At 37.9% G+C, this 20,704-nt stretch overlaps 3 protein-coding genes across 8 annotated transcripts; all 3 read right to left on the bottom strand.

The window, feature by feature from the left end:
• Positions 1-1,727: 1,727 nt before the first annotated feature.
• Positions 1,728-3,722, bottom strand: LOC103701051 (E3 ubiquitin-protein ligase SIRP1). Of its 2 annotated transcripts, none has more exons than XM_008782993.4 (2): positions 3,390-3,722; positions 1,728-2,904 (listed from the first exon to the last, which is right to left on the bottom strand). In XM_008782993.4, exon 2 carries the CDS (start codon positions 2,870-2,872, stop codon positions 1,865-1,867), a length of 1,008 nt encoding a protein of 335 aa, XP_008781215.2. In that variant the 5' UTR covers positions 2,873-2,904; positions 3,390-3,722; the 3' UTR covers positions 1,728-1,864. The 2 variants fall into 2 exon arrangements, with proteins under 2 accessions (XP_008781215.2, XP_008781214.2); XM_008782992.3 differs by having other exon boundaries at positions 1,728-2,908; positions 3,390-3,708.
• A 3,741-nt stretch (positions 3,723-7,463) lies between these two features.
• Positions 7,464-14,137, bottom strand: LOC103701048 (probable complex I intermediate-associated protein 30). 4 transcript variants are annotated; one of them, XR_005510953.1, is made up of 8 exons: positions 12,059-12,313; positions 10,604-10,717; positions 10,029-10,085; positions 9,321-9,412; positions 8,355-8,435; positions 8,119-8,217; positions 7,714-7,970; positions 7,464-7,620 (listed from the first exon to the last, which is right to left on the bottom strand). XR_005510953.1 is itself a non-coding variant. In XM_039124412.1 (8 exons), the coding sequence occupies exons 3-8, from the start codon at positions 10,689-10,691 to the stop codon at positions 7,782-7,784; spliced, it is 606 nt and encodes a 201-aa protein (XP_038980340.1). In that variant the 5' UTR covers positions 10,692-10,717; positions 13,759-13,839; positions 14,001-14,137; the 3' UTR covers positions 7,464-7,781. The 4 variants fall into 4 exon arrangements, 3 of the variants coding, with proteins under 3 accessions (XP_038980340.1, XP_008781209.2, XP_038980341.1); XM_039124412.1 differs by lacking the exon at positions 12,059-12,313 and adding exons at positions 13,759-13,839; positions 14,001-14,137 and having other exon boundaries at positions 7,464-7,970; XM_008782987.4 differs by having other exon boundaries at positions 7,464-7,970.
• On the bottom strand, positions 13,928-20,601 carry LOC103701049. 2 transcript variants are annotated; one of them, XR_003384520.2, is made up of 6 exons: positions 20,356-20,601; positions 19,645-19,838; positions 18,718-19,039; positions 18,466-18,559; positions 14,228-14,535; positions 13,928-14,076 (listed from the first exon to the last, which is right to left on the bottom strand). XR_003384520.2 is itself a non-coding variant. In XM_026802207.2 (5 exons), exons 1-4 carry the CDS (start codon positions 20,452-20,454, stop codon positions 18,467-18,469), a joined length of 708 nt encoding a protein of 235 aa, XP_026658008.1. In that variant the 5' UTR covers positions 20,455-20,601; the 3' UTR covers positions 14,140-14,535; position 18,466. The 2 variants fall into 2 exon arrangements, 1 of the variants encoding a protein (XP_026658008.1); XM_026802207.2 differs by lacking the exon at positions 13,928-14,076 and having other exon boundaries at positions 14,140-14,535.
• Between the last annotated feature and the right edge of the window lie 103 nt (positions 20,602-20,704).

Here is a 20,704-nt window from a genome sequence, read left to right as displayed (position 1 = left end):
CAACCGTATGGAGGAGACTCAGCGTGACATGCTCCACAACGTCAAGTGCATCATCTCAGCAAGCAATGTCAAAAAGAGCGGTAACACAGTCAGCAGCAACATGATTAGTGGTAGAGCAATGGTAGAAGCTCTTCCGAAGGCTGTGGAAGCTCTTCAAGAGGCTAAGGTTTTAGAGAGAAGCGTCGATGGCAGGAGGGGGAGAGGTGGGAGGGGTTTTTATTTGGAGAGAGGGGGGGGCATCCATGAGAAAAGAATCCACGAGAAAAAGGTGATTTATTTTATATCATACAACATTCAGGCCGAGCTGATGTAAATCTAAGCTCGACCCATTTGATAAGCAGGCTCATATTTTAGATCTGACCTGGTCCGCCGAGCTTAATATTACAGGTTTAGACCCGTTCGAAATCGTTTCAGGTTTAAGCGAGCAACGAGAAAGCAGGATATGGCATATGGCATCAGGACCAAGCCTAATGTGCATCATAGTTTTATCAGTCAGATGCCCCCTCCCTCCCCTCAAGTAGAAGCTAATCCATGATAAGTTGCATCATAAAGTTGGGCGGAAAAGATTGTTATAGTCCCACAAAGACTAATAAAAAAAGATGCCACATAGATTTATAAGCTTGGGCTAGCCCTTTATCCCAATAGCTTACCATTTTTTTATTTTGGACTGTGAATGGTTGTCCATTATCTCTAGTCCCTAACAACACTACCATCTCAACCATGGATTCATTCATATAAGAAGAAGCACGCCCTATATTAATTTAGCAATGGCTGTTCATTACCCAAAAACTCTAACAAATACTTCCAAGTCATCACCAACTTATTTGCATAAATAGAAGATGAACAAAACCATGACTTATTCACATATAACAGAAGAACACAACCATATTTTGGTATAATCGATCGTGCACGCTCAACAACCAAAATTGCATTTCCAGAATCAAAACATAAAGCACCCTGGTTCGAGAAATTTTCTAATCAGAGAAGTAGTTTAAAGTCCTGAAGCCTGCCAAAATGGAGTGCAATCCACAAAAACTTCACTAGTAGAATCATGCAACCAACTTGTGAGAATTATACCAATTCTTGAACAGGAGAGAGGCATCAAAATTGATCTTCAATTATCTGTTCCATTTGACTCGTCGTCGATTGTCCTCGAAGGGGCAACTAACAGTCTCAAAAGTGTCCAACAGCCCAATGAAGTTGGAAGGTTTAAGTTATAGATCAATCTTATGACAAAAATGTGCCCAGAATCAAGATTGGCTTGAGCTGCATAAAAGATTTTGGGACTTACAATAATATCAAACTTATCATCAGAAGGCAACATCTAAAAAAGGTGAGAAAGACTAGAGTGTCACTGATCTATGTTTATAAGGATTGCACCAACAATCGAGAAGGTTACCAAACTTTTAGAGGCAACTAAAAAATCCAGGGTCCCAATGAAATATGAAATCATTGCTTGAGCATGAATTCTGAAGACAATTTATGAAAAACAAACTTTTAGATGATGAGGAAATAGGAACTTTACTAGGTCTCAGTGATCAATACTTATTTGACTATCTATCACCTTCAACATAAGTTGTTTTATCTTCTCCAACTTATATTCTCCATCCAACTCTTGAATAGTAGAAGTTCAGACGCATTTTTCCAAAAGATAAGCAGACATGAGAAATTCCAGAGTTTGCAGCCTAAATTTTCTGAACATAAACTCTTCAACACACCCAAGGAAAGAATGTTAAATAAGCAAAAGAAAAGAAGCTCAGGATTTATTCTTCCAGGATCCAGATTCAGCAAATGAAACATTATGTACATCACGCTAGCATCAAACACAAAGAAGCAGAAGAAGAGAAGCACAGAACAACAACCTTCAGTTCTCACTAGGTTGAGAGTTACTACCAGAGGTGGATGATGGTGGTGGTGCCGAAGAAGAAGTTGCACTGTTTTGGGACCCCGATAATGAGAAGAGCCCATTGAAAGGCCAGAATCTCCTCCAAATCCCTCCATTACCACTATCTCCAACCTCCACCCTACTGCTATTATCGCATCCATTTGAATCCTTTAACTCATCTGCCGGCATCTGAAACCTACAAACGGGGCACGAGCTATGGAGTTCCAGCCATGGTAGTATGCACCCGCTATGGAATTTATGCTTACAGTGCATCTCCCTGGCCTCTTCGCCTATTCCAAAATCCTCCAAACAGATGGAGCAGCTCATGGCTTCCTCAATTTTTACGGTGGGCATCGCATCGATCGCTTCTTTCCGAGCTGGTGGCGTTCCATATCGGTTAGGATCATTCTCTGCCAAATGCTGCAATAAAAGGTCCAGGCCAGGCCCAAGAAAGTAGTCTCCAAGAGAAGCACCAAAGCTGTTATCGTTCGAATTTTGGCGCCGAGTCTGGCTCGTATCAAAGGATCCTTGGAGAATTATAGCCTGGTTGAAATGATTGATCAGGATCACACCATCCCCCTCCCTTTCTCTATCACTCTCCCTCTCCCTCTCGCTCTCGGAATTATCAGACTCTGATCCGGTTGTCTCCCGGAGGGTTTGGAGCAGCTGAAGGATGGCCGAGCTCCTCCTCCTCCTCCTTCGGAGGAGGGCTTCCAAGTCGCGATCTTGATCCGAGTCATCATCTTCTTCTTCCCTTCGGAGCCTTCGGGGAAGGGATCTGCCACTCATCATTCCAAGCAAGATTGGAGCCCACAAAGAGAGAGCTCGGTCGGAGCCCAGATCTGCGGCATCCGAGTCTTCCCCACCATCCATTTCTTCTACAAATCCACAGTTACAATGGGGGCATTTGATCTCCACCTCCATGACCGGATTGACCATCCGTGAGCACATGTGGCACCAATACCTATCAAACAGAGCTTCATCCATCTTCTTCCTGCCCTTCTCTTCAGCCTTCTTGTCTAGCTATCACAAGAAATGCAATGAATCCAATAAGGAAGGAGGAGGCAAAGAGGCACTTAAAAAGAACAAAATATTAAGCAAAATTCTAGCAAATTATCATCTGCTCGAAGCGACCAGTCTTCAAGCAAAAGAAAATCTCCATTCTTGTCTTCCACCACAAAGATACGAAGAAAAATCAGGTCTCGGACTGGTGAAATTTTGAGATAACTCAAGTTTCTGATCCTCCTTCATGGTGAAGTATAGATCAAACTAAACTGATCTTTGATGCAAGAAAGAATAGATTTTTTACAGAATCCATAGAAAATCAATTAAAACCCCCTTTTTCACAACACCAAAGCCAAAAATCTCTCATAAAGGAGAAATTCCTTTCGTTCAAATCCAAGAGACTAACAGGAGAAAAAGAAGACCCCCATGACCCCTCAAGAATAAAAGACCAGCAGAATAAAATCGTGTTGCTCAATGGAAGAGGAGAACAGAAATTTACCAGCTAAGATAAAGGATTCCTCTCGACCAAGATCAAATTCCCCAGAGTCTCAGCTAAAACTACATAAAACTTCGATCAAAATCAAATCTTTCTCCCCTTTCTACCAAAAATACCCAAGATTTTGAAGATTCATTCACAACCCTAAGCAGGTGGGCTTGGATTTAAATCTACCCCGAAGAAGTCACAGTAGAAGAATCTAGAAGGGCACAGATAAATCTCATCTCCTCAAAACCACCAGCAAGCCCATGGGAGAAGAATCGGACACGCAATCTCAAATTAACTCTTTTCTTATTTTCTCAAATATATTTACTAACGATTGGTTAAAAAAATTACTTTTTGAATCGTGGGAGAGAGAGGGACGAAGGTATTGGGATTTCTCCCCCTTTCTTTAATTTACCCCAAGGGGCGGCGGTGGGCTTCTAATTATTTTTTTTATTTTCTGTTTATATTCTCTCATTATTTCTGAATCGTAAATGCTCTGTTTGTTTTTCTAATTTAATTTTTAGTTTTGCTTTTCTAAGCAATCTCTCTCTCTCTCCCCTGCGCCCGTTGTTTTAACTTTTAATAGGACTTTGACTTCAAATTACTGGAATGGACGTTGCGTGGTGAAAATATTACAGCATTATTTACCAAAAAAATATTACTGCATTCCAGAAGTTTCCAACTTCGTAATGACCGAAGTCCGGTGTCAAACGTGCACCGCTTCATGCTTGCGTGGTTGTCCTGACATCGTCTCCTACCAAATTTTATTATTTGTTAGAATCTAATTATCTACGTCACTGCTAACATAGATATATTGTAATAAAAAGTTAAAAAATAAACCCGGCTACCACCGACATGTTGGCTTTAATCTTTGATCCGTAATTCAATTCTTTTACCAAAAATCACTTTTACTTTCTTTGACCGAAAATTGCAGCCACAGTGTATTTTCTTGTACTAGAATGCAATAAAATTATTTATTTATTTTTGAAAATTTATTTATTTATTTAAAAAATAAATTTAAAAATTTTTGATCTAAGTTTTATGAAAAAAATATACTTCTATAAAAAAAGTCAAAGCTTTTTTTATTTTTTGCATGTCAAATACTAGCATCATATATGATAGTTGCGATTTCATTTGTCACTTTTTATATCAAAAATATTTTTCTTATTTATCTTAAAAATATATCAATCATCCTAATAACTCGTGTTAACTATCCTATGTGTTTTTATTTTCTCCTTATCCAATGAAATTTGGTTTTTTTAATAAAACCTCTAATCAGATTGCACTCTATTTCTTTTTTTAATTCAATTCCTATATAGATTGGCTTCAACTCTCAAATCAATTAAACTCTACTGCTTTTTTCTTCTCTCTTACCTTCAGCATGCGTTACAAGTGCCCAATTATTGATAATATTTATAAGCCAAAGTTGTTTCATGTAAATGAACATGCGTACATGAATATATGCATACCTTTAGAATCTTTAGAGAAGATGGCTTTAAAGACTTTTAAATATATGGCCCATCAAATACTTATAGAAATAAGTATGATTTTAGGTGTGATCTCTCATCGTGTGCTTGTAGCATGCATCAAGTTGCTATACCATTTTTTTCAAGCAAAGTCAACATCTACAATACCTACACACGCACACACGTGACTCTCATAGGATAAAAGCGTCACGGTTTCTTAATGGAGTAGGATTTTCCACCTTCTCGCCCCATTTTGGCAATGATTATGATCATGCATTTTGATAGATATTGTCAATGTCTCTTCTCTTCTTCTTTTCTTTTTCTTCTCTTTTTTTTTTTTTTCTATCTTTTTTTTTTTCCTTTTTTTTTTTTTTTTTTTTTTCTTTCTCCCTTTCTTTCATCTTCTTTTATGGACATGTATGCATAAAGAGAGAGAGAGAGTGCAACAATAGGACAAAGATTACGAGAATGGCCTTAGGTCCCACTCAGAAGTACTAAAAACGAGCAACTTATGAAAATCAGATACCCACCATGTGCAAATGAAATTTGCCTCCGGATGCTTATAAATTGCAGACAAGAATTCATTGAACCCAGATCTGCAGACTTGGTATAACTCCATAATCAACTTGCCTACTTGGCAACGAGTTGTACCAATTCCTCCTCATCCGGGAAGAGGATTGCCATTGCTCCTTACAAGGAATTAAGCCACCTAGTATTACTCTTTTTGTACAATAGAACAATAATATAACAGGAAACAACTCAGCCAATCCTCTTACCATACCAGGTTAACCCTGATCCTCAACTAAGCCAATGAAGGGGTTGATCCCTTGACCAGTTTTATTTGTCAAGTTGTTAATCAGCAAGTATTATTATAATCTGAAAAATTAAATTAACAGGGAAATGGATCATTCAGCAATATAAAAAAAAAAACTTTACAACTCTTGCATAATTTTCTCTTAAAACGTGAAAGACTGAATGCTTTTGAGCAACCATTCAAGACCGCATTCGTTGGAAGTGGAAAAGAGAGGTGGACGCATGACAGTGACACAACTGAACTAATCATGCAATTAATCAGTGCTGCAAATCAGAAGATGCCACAGTTTGGGCATTCACGGCCAAGAGATGGAGGGGCAGCTTGTGGTGTACGTGCATGGATTCCCCTTGGAGTTGACTCGTGGTGGGGCTTTGTGGATCCGGGCAATCCAACTCGAAGTGGTACTAGAGGAGTCGGACATCTCTCTAAGCTCTCCCAGCCAAAGAGAGCCGAACAACAAGGCCAAGTTCTTGAATAGGAGAAAAAGAAGGGTACCTCTCATACGACGACTGCTATGGCCGACGGTGAGAGTGATGCCTCCTCCTTCTTCTTCTTCTTCTTCTTCTTCTTCTTCTTCTTCTTCTTTGGTACAAAAGAGAGGGGACCCTCACCCGCGTAGCAGCCCCCACTGGCCCCTTTTCCATCAGGAAATATTCCATGCGGGTAGAACATTTCTCATACCCTCTCCGATATGTGAGTTGCCCCACGCGTGAGTAAGTTACCCCAGCACCACCTTAGTACCAGAGGATCAATAGCGCTCCCAACGGGCAAGCCAGACGGGAGGTATCTGGTCCCCACATTTAATCGACATCCGCGCATTTCGAATCTGGGTCACTCCATTGGAAACAAAGTTCCGTTCCAACTGTGCTACCACCTTGGTGGTTGATAATCTCTAAGCCGCTTCTATGCAAAATATCATGGTCTATGTGAGAAATACTCAACTAAGTCTTAATCCTTAGCTATTCAGGATTGGCTATCTATGTGAGAAATAAGCCTATAATAACAAGCATTGTTGTCTTTCTTTGTACAAAATGCAGCTATCCTTGGCTTCGACGTTCCTCGCATGAGATGCACATTAGTTCTCAAACACCTCAAGAACATAAAATAACAGTGATGGTAATGATGCAATGTGTTGATAGCTAAGTGAAGAACCTCTTCATTTTCATATATCAAAAAGGATATGATTTGTCACCAATTTTGTCAACAATAGTTTTTAGGTATCAGGAAGCCTTGTTGCGGTTATTGAACTGCACCTGCTGTAATCCTAAATCTGGCGAAACTCCCTTCTTTTAATCCTAACCATTTACCACTTGAAACTTCGATATAAATGCCAAATTTCAAGTATTTACCACTCAGACTTTGGTACAAATGCTGATCCTCGGAAATTCATACACTGCATCGTCTAGATAGCCTTCACTATTAAATAAGTGCGAGCCATTAGATTCACATACAGAATTTTCATGAATATGCTATTTAAAATATGCGTAACTCTTCTTGATAAACTGCCGTATAATAGCCCAAGGTCTAGAGTAGTTGAAATAGCCCTGGTAATAGGCTGATGAAATAATGACATTCAATAAAGTGGGCACCCAGTTAATCGCCATTGGAAGCTTAACACGCAGATTACAAAACCAGCATTATCAAGATTAAAGCACAATTTGCTGCAATCTACTCACAATTGTGATCCCATGAAATCATAGTTTATTTGTGTTGATGAGCATTAACATCTAAACTCATTTTCATGCGAACCTCATGTAACTGAAGTTCTATGTAGGATAACTTGCCATAAGCTCCATGATCAAGACTAAGATGTCAGGTCTACCAATAAAAAAATTAATTATTAAAAGAAATTGCTTCCTATTGTCTGGAGAGCTTTCGAAACATCACAAATAATTACAAAAGACACTCAAATGACGAACAAGTTCTTAGTCAAGAAGGTCAAGGCTTGGCATAATATTGGTATCCTCATCTGCAGCCCAAATATGAGAGTGTTAATGCACAAATAAAATCTCCAAGGCCCTGCAATAGTTTGCGTTGAACGTTTGCAATGAGGACCAAATACCTCATGGTTGCTGGTGGGTCGTCCCAAAGTGTGAAATATTTTTTAAAACAAATGATGCTTGCTATAGCTTATAATGTTCTCAATGCTTTAATCCAATCAATTTCCACTCTGAAGTCACCAGGTCCAGATTTAGCACCAGGTACACCACCTTCAGCATTAACAGAGAGAGACATTCCCACTATGCGGGATGGGTTCATTTCCAACTTCGCACTGATAATGTTTCCCCTCCATGTTGGTAAATATCGAAGTAGAGGGATCTGAAATTACATGTTTAAGCAAGCAACTACACAGCTCACAACTTCCAGAAATAGAATAGATGCACCAAAAGATAAATTAGTTAATATGAAATATCATCATTAACAACATCAAAACAAAAGCTGAGATCTAAATGGGCACTGAACTTGCCTTTGCAATATGCCATTCGTCCTTGGGTACAAAAACAAAGGCTTGCCATGAGTTGTCTTCCTGTTGCCCAGGTGAGTTTACCCAGTTCTCCGTGTATATCTGCATCAGAAACAATTGTCCCTCAAAGATTTAGTACAATTTCCAGATCTAAAATTGATTAAAGCTCGGGTCGGAAAAAATAAAAATAAGATATCAGCATTCAGATCTTTTTCCAATTCAAGTTTGTAGTAACTTACGGTAGATATATAGCACCTTCCGTCCCCTCTCAGTCTCATGGCTATTGTATCATATGCATCCAAGTCAATGAAGCCGTCAAACTGCAATCAGAGAGGACAGATGGCATGCAAAGAGTAAATAGATGATAATCTATAAGAAAGTACAGAATTGAGGTACTTTTTAAAATGTCTTACTTTCCTTGTTTCATTCTTGTCAACACTTTGTATCATGTTAGACGATCTTTTCAGGGGGCGCTCTCAAAAATCTGTTTTGCAAAGAACATATAACTTCACTTCTTTCACCATTTTTTCCATGTCCAGCAGCATCCTTTCTGATTGCATTTCTTACATGGCTTTTCTGGATTTAGACTTTCCTACCATTCTCTACTAAGAGTCGAAAAAAGTATTCAAGGTATGGATGATGGACTGCTGAGCTTTAGCTCAGCCACCCCAAAGTTGGACCCAATTTTGAAAAGGAATGGTTAGGCACGGGAAAAAGGATAAAACCTGGGCCAGGCTCAACCTGCTCAAATTATGGTTTAGGGCATGGGAAGGTATTGTAGGTGGATAGATCAGAGGGAAGGAGGGTCACTAGTGCTAACAATGGAGCAGAATGATGACATGGGTGTGGGGAGAAGGGAAGCACACAGTCTTCTCAGAATTAGTGGAGGGATTAAACACTAGAAAAGGCAGCCAGCTATAGAGCCTCCCTCCCCTCCCTCCCTCTCTCTATGTGTGTGTGCATATGTTTCCAAGGGGAAGGAGCGATATACTATCTAATGCCTACACCTAAGAATAAACATAAAAGTTTTTCTAACAGTTATCATTTCTAATGAGAATACAACAGTTAGATGGACACTAGCTAATATTGCAAAGATGTAAATTTTAAGGTAGAATTAACATATTAAATATCAGAAAAGCAGTCTTTATAGCAATTCTTGAATCATCATATGTCAATTTTAAGAAATGTTGGAGATACATCTTTACCTTCTTTGACCGCATTCCACAGAAACCACTCCGGTTCATTCTCCATGTGGAACCCTCAGTTACATCCTTGGAAAGGTTGCCCAAGAAAATCCCTTTCATACAGCACAGGACATAAGAATGATTGCAAAATAGAAGTATACAGACTTACATGGAAAATAAAATATCGTGGAGAAAATGCAACACAGCATCACCAAACATAATAAGATACCAGAAAAAACTTTCATGCACAGATTCTCAATGTCACAAAACTAGCATAGATTAAGAGGATCTAACTATGGAAAAAGTAATCATAGGAAAAAGTATGTAGCTTGCCATATACACATATACAAATATGGGTGTGTGTGTGTATAACCTACAAAATATCCAACTGCACATGCATAGAAATGCCCATTACGGAGGAAACATCACAATGAAAGATTACAAAATCATGTGAAAAATTTCACAAAAAATCAGAAACCATTCACAAATAAGCAAAAAAATATCAGAAAGACATTTTTTTTCAATTGGGTGAGAAAATTTTGATAAAAATTCAAAAAAATTTTAAAAAGAATGTAGAGATTGTCGCTAGAATATGTCCCATTAAAATATAGTTCAAAGTTTCTTGACGAATATATTATTAAAAATCCCACTGTCCTTGCAAGGAACACTCAATTTTGCTGAAAACAGCATGAATGATATTAGGAGACAGAGCAAAGCACACCAGCATACCGCTTAATCCAGCACCAGTACCAGCATCAGTGATTTCCAAGGAAGCTGATGACAAACCTGGAAGATGAAGTCTGTTGAAGTCATGATGATGTTTAGGCAACATAAATTAAGCAATATTTTATTGGTGACATATAGAAACAAAATAATGATACTCAATGAATCTGCGCCTGGGCAAAAGTCAACAATAACATAAGCCCTATGACAAGTCCTTATGAAATATACTAACAATCATAGGTCAATTATCATTTGAAGTAACTTCAGTGCAATTTTACAGTCTACAAAAGGTGGTTAATTGTAGAGATATTTGAATAAAAACAAGAATATGCAGCTTCACTAAGAAGTATTAAATGCAATATATTTATAAGGACACCAACTACCAAATATGTACAACTGATGGAACTTCTTTATCTTGTGTTGAGGACACTGACCAATAAAAAGCCCCATTCATCTTAAGAAGAATATACAAGATTATACTAGTATCAAATTTTAACACTTGATAAACAACTTGTTAAGTCAATAGAAAAATCCAATGGTATCAATAATTTCTGAAAGAAATGAAACACAGGAATTATTACCTCCATATTCTGAATCAGAGTACAAATGCCACCTTTTCAGCTCTTCCTTCGAATTGAAATTGAATACATATTTTTCACTTGGTGGCATTAAGTCTTCTACATTCCATTTAAGGGCTGCAAATTATTGTGGATAGAAAAATTAGTAAGTATAAGCATATGCCTTCACTCAAAGGAATCATTTAGGTTCTTGTACAGTAACTTCTAGTCTACTTCAATTGCATTTGGATTGAGATCTGAGAGGAATAACTTAAGCATAAAATAGTGAAAAGAAGGTAGGTCAGAAGTGAAACCAAACATAATGCAACAAACTTTGTCGCATTACAGATTTTATGGGAATGAATTCAAGGAAAGTTAGTTCTGAAGTAGGTTATGGGCAGGCTATCTCGCAATCAACAGAACTAGAACCCTCAAGTTACAGCTGCCAGTTTCAATGAAGAAAAATATACCCAATGAGCGCAAAGGCAATTATGATCGAGGATTCTATGCATGCAAAAATGTAAAATAACGGAGTTCAATCTCTTACTAGACCTACATAGATTTTCTAAGCAATATCATCAATTATGCAATAAAGTAAATGGTGTTCGTTAGATTTTTCGCTGAGCATTTGTTCTACAGAAAGAAGAAGAGTTCTAGCTCTCTCATCACATGTGGTATAATGCAATTACCCAATAAGATATCTCCCAATGAACTCTTTTTTCTGCAACATCTTTAAGCTCTATGAAGCAATAACTATGTGGAATAGACATGTCATATGCCAGTTTATATCCTGTACTGAAAGGACTACAGGAATCGACAACAGTAGAAATGGAGCATAAAGTCTTAAAAACACGACATGATCAGGTGTCTATCTTAGGAGAAACGCTAGAGGTAAAGGATTTCCTGCTAAATCATCAAACAAGTTTGCCCAATGTTTAAATTTCCCTCGAATATATACAAGGCATGCTCCTCTAAAGTGTCCTGTATGAAAGTCGGGGTAGAAAGTCCCATTTGGACTTTAAACCACCCTCTTAATCCTAACTTTCCTATATCCACTCCATTATATCTCCAAAATCTGCTCTAATAACCATAACGAGTAATCAAAAGAGAGGCCTTTCTTTAACTTTATACATCATATTCCTAACACACTTTGAGTTTTTTAACAAATTGAAATAAGCAGAAGGATGAAACAGGCAAACCAAATAAAGATTCCCTTACTTCCCCAACATCAGGGTGACACGATAAACTCGAACCTTACTCTGAATTTCTCAAATCGCAGAGTTTCCATCATGCTCTCCATGATAAATTGATCAAGAATAAGAAATTAGGACTCGACACCACTATGCTACATCGTCTCCACTATAGAAACACCAACATAAAAATTAAAGAACGAGAGAAACCCTATACTATCAAAATCCCAAGCTAATTACTTCCTTCGATGACACATAATCTGGATTCCTCTAGTATTAATTAGATTACCTCTCTTCGTAGCATTCACCGAAGCTTTCCATAGAGATCGAAACCTGGACATGACTTCGACCACGGGGAAGAAATTCCAGCCGGCGTGGCCGCAGGTGAACGCAAGCTACCCAAAGAGATAGACGATAATAGCGGTGGGGGCGGAGGGGCGGCAGCGGAGGAGGGCTGCTGGCGTAGTGGGGATCAACGGCGGCCGCCTCGGGGCGGTGGAATAGCGGAGTGACGGAGTAGGGGCGCGGGGGGGCGGGTGTGTGAAAAAGGTACAACCCAAGGGGTTTAAATGTAATACTAGCACTTATAGGGTCATATGAAAAAGAATTATTCTACAATAATTTACAATTAACCTCCTAAATAAGTAATAATCGCAGATTAGTTTCTCTTAACAATTTTCGCGATAATTTCCCAAACCCCCCTATTTTAATTTGATTATTGCATGTTAGCTGCTTATATGAATTGCATATTATTGCGCATAAACCATCATCTAGTGAGCATATTAGGAGAAAATTCTTATAAAGTGAGATTTTCCAAATTTCATGCTATTGTTATGCCACCTCTTTAGCCTAGGCCAGGGTTGTTTGGGATTGTTTTTTATTTTTTAAAAAAAAACTGAGAAGTCTACTGAAGTTGTTCTCGTCCTCTCTATTTTGCACCCTTTCTTCCACCACCTGGACCTAGCCCCACAGGCAGATGAGCAAAAAATAAAAATTCATATATATGGTAGTCGAAATGAGGGCCTATGTATTGGAAAATCGAACCCATAACTTGCCAAAGGTTTGTTGGTGATAGATAATCTGGTTTAGTTACTCTTATATTTATTTAGAGAGAAATTATACTAGCAAAAAAACAAAAGAAAGAAATAAAAAAATATTTCTGAAGTTACATAATCTCTGAAAAAGAAGTTCTGAAACAGACTAACAGCCATCCATATTTTCCATTCACAGGTATCTTATATAATGGAAGCTAAAATAGATTTTACATTTATCCAAGATTAACCTAATTATGTACATAGGGAAAATTTTCTTCATTATACCCTGCAGGCTGGAAGCGAAGTCTTCTAGCCTATTAACAACAAGGCCAAGGTTTACTGAACTCTTTTATCTTTTGTTTTTTTTTTTTCAGAATTGTATTCATCGATAGTACGTAATGAAACTGACAACTTCCAACAATTTAAAAAACACTGATACCCATCAATATGGATGATACGGTACATTGGCAGGCATCAGGCCTGATCGTTACACAAGGTATGAACAGTACGTATCAATGCAACAATTTCGGCCGTACAACAATAGCATGGCACAGACCGTACAATCCCATTTTGTTGGTTTTTGAAATCATAAAGCAAGCTCTACAACACTCAAAACAGTTCCATGAGGAGCCCATCATGCACGTCGCAAAATAGGTACAGTTTACCTGCAGTATTCCCGAAATCCAAATACACTAATGGACTCGCCACTAACATTGCATGGCTACACATTGATTCCTAAACTACTAAAGGTGGAAATGTTCTTGTGTCAGGATGATGATGGTAAGATTGGTCAAGTATATGTTTGGCGTACTATATATACCAAATTTTGATTGCCGTATGAGGCATTACCCATCGCCATAGCAGGCTAGTCCTGGTGATTTGCTTCATAGCTTCTCTTTCTTTTCTAGATACAGAAATCATTTCATAAAATGGTTGCAATATCCTTAAAATTTACCTTGATCCCATGGGCTTCTTCATTATATCCTTAGGTTTCTTAACATCCTCGCCTCAGTAGCTTGTGCTTGCATGTTTATACCTACGATTTATTGCACATGAAATCATTTAGCACTTGCCATTGATGCAAGGTATTTGTAAGAGTATCACAAATATGAGAAGCCTTTGAGTTGGCGTGACAAGAAGTTAGCAAAGCATTAAGGTTGAAAAATTAGAAGTTCTGCAGGAGTTCTGGGTCATCACCTTCGAAGCCCTTTTATACACACAAGTCAACCACATGACCAATGCTTCGCAAAGTTGACTTTAACTCCAAAGGAACCTGTAGCTACTAATATTTCGTTCACAAAGTGCATTCGTTGGATATCAACGGCAAAGAAATTGATAGCCAGCAACAATTATCCTCTTTTACCCCTCCTGTAGTTGATGCTGAAAACCAAGTTTAAGAATTCTCAACAGACAAGAGGACATACCGGAAAGAACAAGGCTTCCAAATTCCTAACTGATATCCTCTTATCCTCGCGTTCCAGTTTCTGAAGCAACAACCACCATTCCCATAGCATGTAATGGCAAGCAAAAACTGTGGTTCTCTTTCTATTAAACCTGGGCCAAAAAATAGCTAAAAATGGCTAACTATACAAAGACGAGTTGTCTGTACAGCATGACCCAGGTTGAGGAAACGAAAGTTAAAGGAGAACGCATGGGACAGATGCTGAACAGAGTTATATGCTTGGTAGAGAGTAATTCATCGACCCAGTGGCTTTCTCAATGTACTATCAACCTGCACAGCAGAAAAAACAGTTAGAAATACATGTGAAATGGTGGAAATAATATCACTACATCATGTATTTAAAAGTTTGAGGCCTAATATTCCACTGTCACCTGGCATAGATTAATTTCTTCCTTCTAATTTTCCATGTATGTTCTGAATAATTAAGTTTAGATTAAAAATGAAAACAAGATCCTTCGTCATTGGAATTTAGAGACAGTATCAAACAACCTGAAGTTGTAGCTGTGTTGCTGCAGCGGATTTGGACAGAATGGAAACAATGCCGAGCTAAAACTAATTTAATATGTAGCATCCGTGCAGGTTCAGTATTTTTGCTACCCTACTTCAAAAAACAGAATATTCAAAGTTATTTGATTCAACAAGTCCATACTTCAGAAAGTAGATTACAGGAAATGATTGGTATGCAGTTTATGCTCTTTTCTGGGGGCTCAAACTGTACAGCATAAAAAATATTCAAAAATTGATTTCATTCTAAAGTGATATAAGTTGATCCAGGGATAGACACTCAAAAAGTAGGTCAGAGGAAGATAAGAAGCCCATAAGAAACAAAATCTATGGTAATCAGGTTCCCTGGTCCTGCTGCCCTTTCCAAGGTATAACTAAAGATGCATACTTTCCATTTGATGCATGTAACCACCGTTGAAAAGTTCTTCAGGCTCCATTGCTCTCTATCTGGAGATTTTTCTGCATCAATCTTCATCTTCCATTAGGTGATCTCTCAATATGAAAATTTTAATCATAATCAAAACTCGGATCCAATACTCTCAAATTGACAATCCTTTTCACGGGCGGACTCTGATGAAAAACTATGAAGGGAATCCATCATAATTCACATCTCGACCAGTAGATCCATGATGATGGAATGCTCAAATGGAAGTGTGTTTTTCCCCTTCATCCATTCCATCCACTGGCTTTACCTCTTTCAGAGCAAACTCGAGTAGTAATCAATAATCTCACAACCCATGACAATAGAGAGTGCTACCGATTGCCCAAAAAATGGAGACCAACTTGTTCTATATATGTTGTTAAAACAGGTGAGAAAAGGATAAAACTCATTACAGGTAAAATGGTTGTCCTGATAGCCTTGCATAGGCATATTATCAAGGTGCAATTAATAAAACACTCAATTTCTTAAATCCCTTATCTAATTAATCAAAGTCAAATTACTTGCTACTGAACTGTATCATATAATCTTTTCGAAACACTAGTATGTAGATTTTAGCTAAAACTACACACTAACTTTGTTCATTAAATTATTTAGTTATACCTTTGATAAACTTAATATATCGTAGGAGATTGAAGAAAGAATCTTACCTCACTTTGACGAACATATCACCTTCTAAAGACTCTTTGCCAGAAGCTTTGTTTTTAATGCGATAAGTTGTATGGTAGACCAGTTGTTATCTAGGAATATGCAGTTATAGGATTTTCACTCACCATCATAACCAATAAGCCATGTCATATATAATTAGGACTACATTTCTGTATCCTTTGTTATCTAGGCAATATGCAGTTATAGGATTTTGACTCACCATCATAACCAACAAGCCATGTCATATATAATTAGGACTACATTTCTGTATCCTTTGTTAATATTCGATTGCATGGATCAAAAATTTAGCCAATGTATACCTTTCACATTTTTCTTCAAACTACTCTCGAAATCTGTCAAGTGGTTGCACCTAGGTCTCAATTCTTCTAATATTGTGAAGGCTGACTTTCCTCTAATGTACTATGACTATTCATATCACTCAAGTCTCTGTACCATCCTAGTGTTAGTCTGTTTGCAACTTCCTAACACTCTGATCTATATTTACTGTCAATCATCTTGCATTTTTTAATGATTTTCCATGTGTGACCAACATGCTTTCATTACAACACTACAGAAAAACTTTCAATTTTACTCACTCTAATCTAAATATAACAAAGATGTACTGATCATTTTCCTATCTGTCTATCCACCCTGGGATTTGCCATATGATGTTGTTTTCATGTTTGAAGGGTTTTTACTAAACTGATATGTTTCCAAGTATTTTGGGTTTTTTGCTCCTTATTGACCAGGGATTCTTTGATTTCACAAAGAAGGGCCCGCATTTACTCTTTCATTTTACTTTATGTAAACAGCACCTTTGCCCCTCAAAGCAACTTCCTAGTTATATTGATTGTATGGGGACTTCAATTAAAATCATGTCTACACTAAAATCTCAGTAGCAAGAAACTTATATCAAGGGTAGAGTACTCATTTCAAAAACTTCCCAAAAACTCGAACTCCACCTGCTTCCCAAGCACTTTCTTACTTGAAGTGTTTTTAAGATATCCGCATCCCACATACACACCTCTGCCCTCTCCAGATTCTGGTCCTAAGATTTATAAAGCTTGATTAAGAAGGTATAATCTGATCCACCTAATTATATACGATTCCACATGGCACAAATGCCTATCTATAATTAATTAATATAACTTTAAGATACATCACATGCAAGAATTCAGTCAATATGGCACCACATCAAAAGAATTGCTCCGAACATATACGTAGACATATTTGTACCTAGTTCTTGGGAATACTACAAGATTAATTCATTCTTTTTTCTTCGACAGATTGTCAGAACTTCATCTGGGTTCAAATCCTAGTGAGAGGTCCGCTAGAGCTCAGAAAATTTTGAAGAAAAAACAAGATGTTTCTTTTATCCCTTCCAGGAAATCGGAAAATAAAGAATATATTAAAATACAATATAACTTTAAGATCCATCCCGTGCATGAATTCATTTAATATGGCACCTTATTAAGCATTGCTTCAAACATTATATATATAATGTAAGGAAAGCACTGCCTTGGTAGAGTACGTATTGGTAAATGACTACTTGCCCTTCTAGAGCAAGTCAAAGAGACAGTACATTGTAGTATGAGAAGTGTTAATGAATTCTACTTGCCATAGATGCTAGTTAGCATATCCATTATAACAAGGATGCAGTGCAAGTGGTAGCAGAGGAGAAAATGCAGAAAGGCAATAATCAGGCTTTACCTCGCAGATCAGTTAAAAGACCTTAATTCTGCTCTTATGTGTTTGAACAGACGTAAATAGGTTGTCTGTAACTACCAGAACACCCATAACATAGAGAAGATTTTCTCATAGCTAACCATACTGTATGTAAGAGGTACAGTCTGACGATCCAGCTGTTATGGTCAGTGTTCTTTGAACATGCAAAACTGATAGACGTCTGTCTCATGGGAAAGTATGGAAATTCTTATTGCGTGATACTAAATGCACAAAGAAATCTTAATTTTCATCTCTGATATTCACAATGCTAGTGTAGATTCTCCAAAATGCGTAGAGTATAATATGTGATTATTCCTGCCATGCTTGCAGTCATTAAGAAATCATTGTTGCAGCAGAATTAGGGGAAGTTGCATATTTGTGAGGTATGTAGGGTTCGGGAACCATCAACTTGTAGTAACCAGGATAACAAGCCCCTAAACTCCACAGACTATTTTAGAGAACCAAATGCCCAAAAAAAGCATATAAATGCTGAGCACATGTATAAGACTGGTTCCATGCATTGCAGGGCTTAGTATGATCAGCTCATGCAATCTTCTGGTCCAGAAGTCACATATGACCAAGTGGAGAAAAATCAAATTAGCCATGTGGCTATGAACATGTGTGTATGAGCAAGTCCTTCTATTGAATCTTGATTTTGTACCTTATCCAAATAGTCATGGACTAGCAACAAATTCCAGAAATGGAGATGTCTTCCAGAAAAATTATAGCTAATATTGATCTTATCCTAACAACGGCAGGCAAGTAAAACCCAGAAGATGAGACTCTCGAATAAGTTTAATTGCTTTACTGAGCAGATGGATTAAAAAAATAAATCAAGAAAGAAACACAAAAAATAAAAACTCTAAGCTAAGCAGCTTACTTACATCAATGGTAGGACCTGCTATGGCCTAACCGAAGTTGTGAAGTTTCAGCAACTGATGCCAAGCCACTATTATGACCAATAATTTGATTATCACCCTGCAAACAGATACAATATGGTAACATCACTTTCTCTAGTTGGGCCGCATGTTTAGGAAATAGGGCATATGCTAAGCACAAGCATCATTAATTGTTGGTCTTCTAATTGTTCTTTAATCTTTAATGTTCCTTTGGAAGAGAGTGGAAAACAACAATACCTCACAGACACATCCCTTATCTTGAGCATCTTGAAAAACAGAGGAGTAGTAAGCTGGATCATAGATAGAGCCACCTATAATGCCATCAGCATTGGAGTTCTCCAAGGTTATTTCATGAGTTGGAGGATTCAAAAAACTATCCCTCACGTCAAAATCTGCTTCACGAGAGGTTGTACTATTGACACATGAAATTCCCAGTCTGTATATCTGAATCCACAGAAATGAGGACAATAACCTTACGGTAAAGCCCACAATTTGCATTGACAAGGCAAGTCTGATTGAGAAGACAAAGAATTGCCCATATTTCTCAGGATCATACTCCCTGCGTAAAAATATAGGCATCAAGCAACTAATTAGTTTTCCACGTAACCAGTTGATGGAGAAAATGAATATAGCATGCCACGAGAGCAGAAATGCACGATTGGATGATGCATTCTCTTCTTCTTCAACAAAAAATAGTAAAATGTATGACAGAATGACAACAATGCAGAACTAAGATGTTCAAATCAAGTTTAATGGAGATGCATTGCTCTGACAGTTAGATGCCACTTCCAACCCATTCAATCTGCATTGGTACACGTAAATGCATGTTGCACATCTATCAGGCTAAACTAACATTAAGGAATCTTAAATATTTTAGGACAACTTGTACTATTAATCATTATTGCAGCAAAGTGGATAACAAATATTATACAACTATCTCAATCAACTAGTGACAGAAAGTGTTATAACACTGATCCCTCTCCACATAGGGGAGGTCCCAGGTTCAAATCCAGTATATAACACTGCAGTACTCATTTAGTTCTCTTGTCTGTACCCAATATAGGCCAACTAGATCTTCCAAAAGAATCATAGATTCTCTGAGATATCCAAATTGTGCGATGTATGTATTAACAGGCTTGACTCATAGAGTCTTGAGTAACATACCAAATTGTATGGGTGAAGAGTATGAACCATGCAATATCAAGCATAATGGAACAGAAAAGAAGTACAGCATAAGCCCGGCCAAGGCTCTGGCTACTGCTCTCGATCGCAACAAGGGCAAAGAGTGCAGCCACGAGATGGATCAGCAACACACCATTAAACAATGCACCAAGGGATCCAATCAAAGCACAACCAATCTGAAAGTTTATAAAACAAAAAATCAATAAAAGTGCAACAAATCTCATTGCAATAGAACAAATTCAACTTTACTGCACCAAAAGAAAATAATCGCCTGATATGAAATTAAATTAGAAGTTAATTAACTGCATACAGGCAAATTTTTCGGAACAACCTAAGTTTTTGCATTGAATTACTAAACGAAAACAAAAATTAAACCCTAAATACATACAAAAAATCAAAACGTTATGAATCACACGGAACAAAAATCAATACGATACTTCTATTGGTGGAAGCAAAACCTTGAATTCAAAAAAAGAAAGAAAGAAAGAAACACACTTTGTATGCGAAATAAACCTAATTTCCGAAAACGGTTCGAACATTGACGAGGAAACATGCAATCGAACACAGAATTCGGCGACGAAAAGAGGGGGGGGAAAAGAAGAAGTACGAGACAGTTGGAAAGGGAGGGGGAGGAGCTATAGATTGAGAAAACCCTAGAAATTCCAAGATCGAGGGAACACGAGATCCTCTCACTTGGATGTAGATGAGGACGACAGCCACCGCCTGGATCCTATCGTAATCCCGCAGCCATGATCGAATCCGCGAGCATGGCGACAAAGGGGAGCAGGGCATTATCAACGATCCCAATCGGCGCAAGAACCGATGGAATGGGGAGGGAGAGGTGGAGTGATGGGAGGAGGAGCAGGAGGAGGACTCGCTCTCCTCTCTACATTGGAGGAAGGTTCGTTGGGCCACAGCAAGAGATGCTTGTTTGGGAGGGAGAGCAACAGAATTCGCTTTCCCCCTCCCTTTATCCTTCCTTAATTATGACAGATTACAGGTCAGATAATCAGGGTTATTCTAATTTCTTTTCTTGATTAAC

The sequence above is a fragment of the Phoenix dactylifera genome, chromosome 3 (assembly GCF_009389715.1).
Source record: "Phoenix dactylifera cultivar Barhee BC4 chromosome 3, palm_55x_up_171113_PBpolish2nd_filt_p, whole genome shotgun sequence".
Classification (NCBI taxonomy): Eukaryota; Viridiplantae; Streptophyta; class Magnoliopsida; order Arecales; family Arecaceae; genus Phoenix; species Phoenix dactylifera.
Note: the sequence above shows the minus strand (reverse complement) of the source record. Positions and strands in the feature narration are given on the sequence as shown.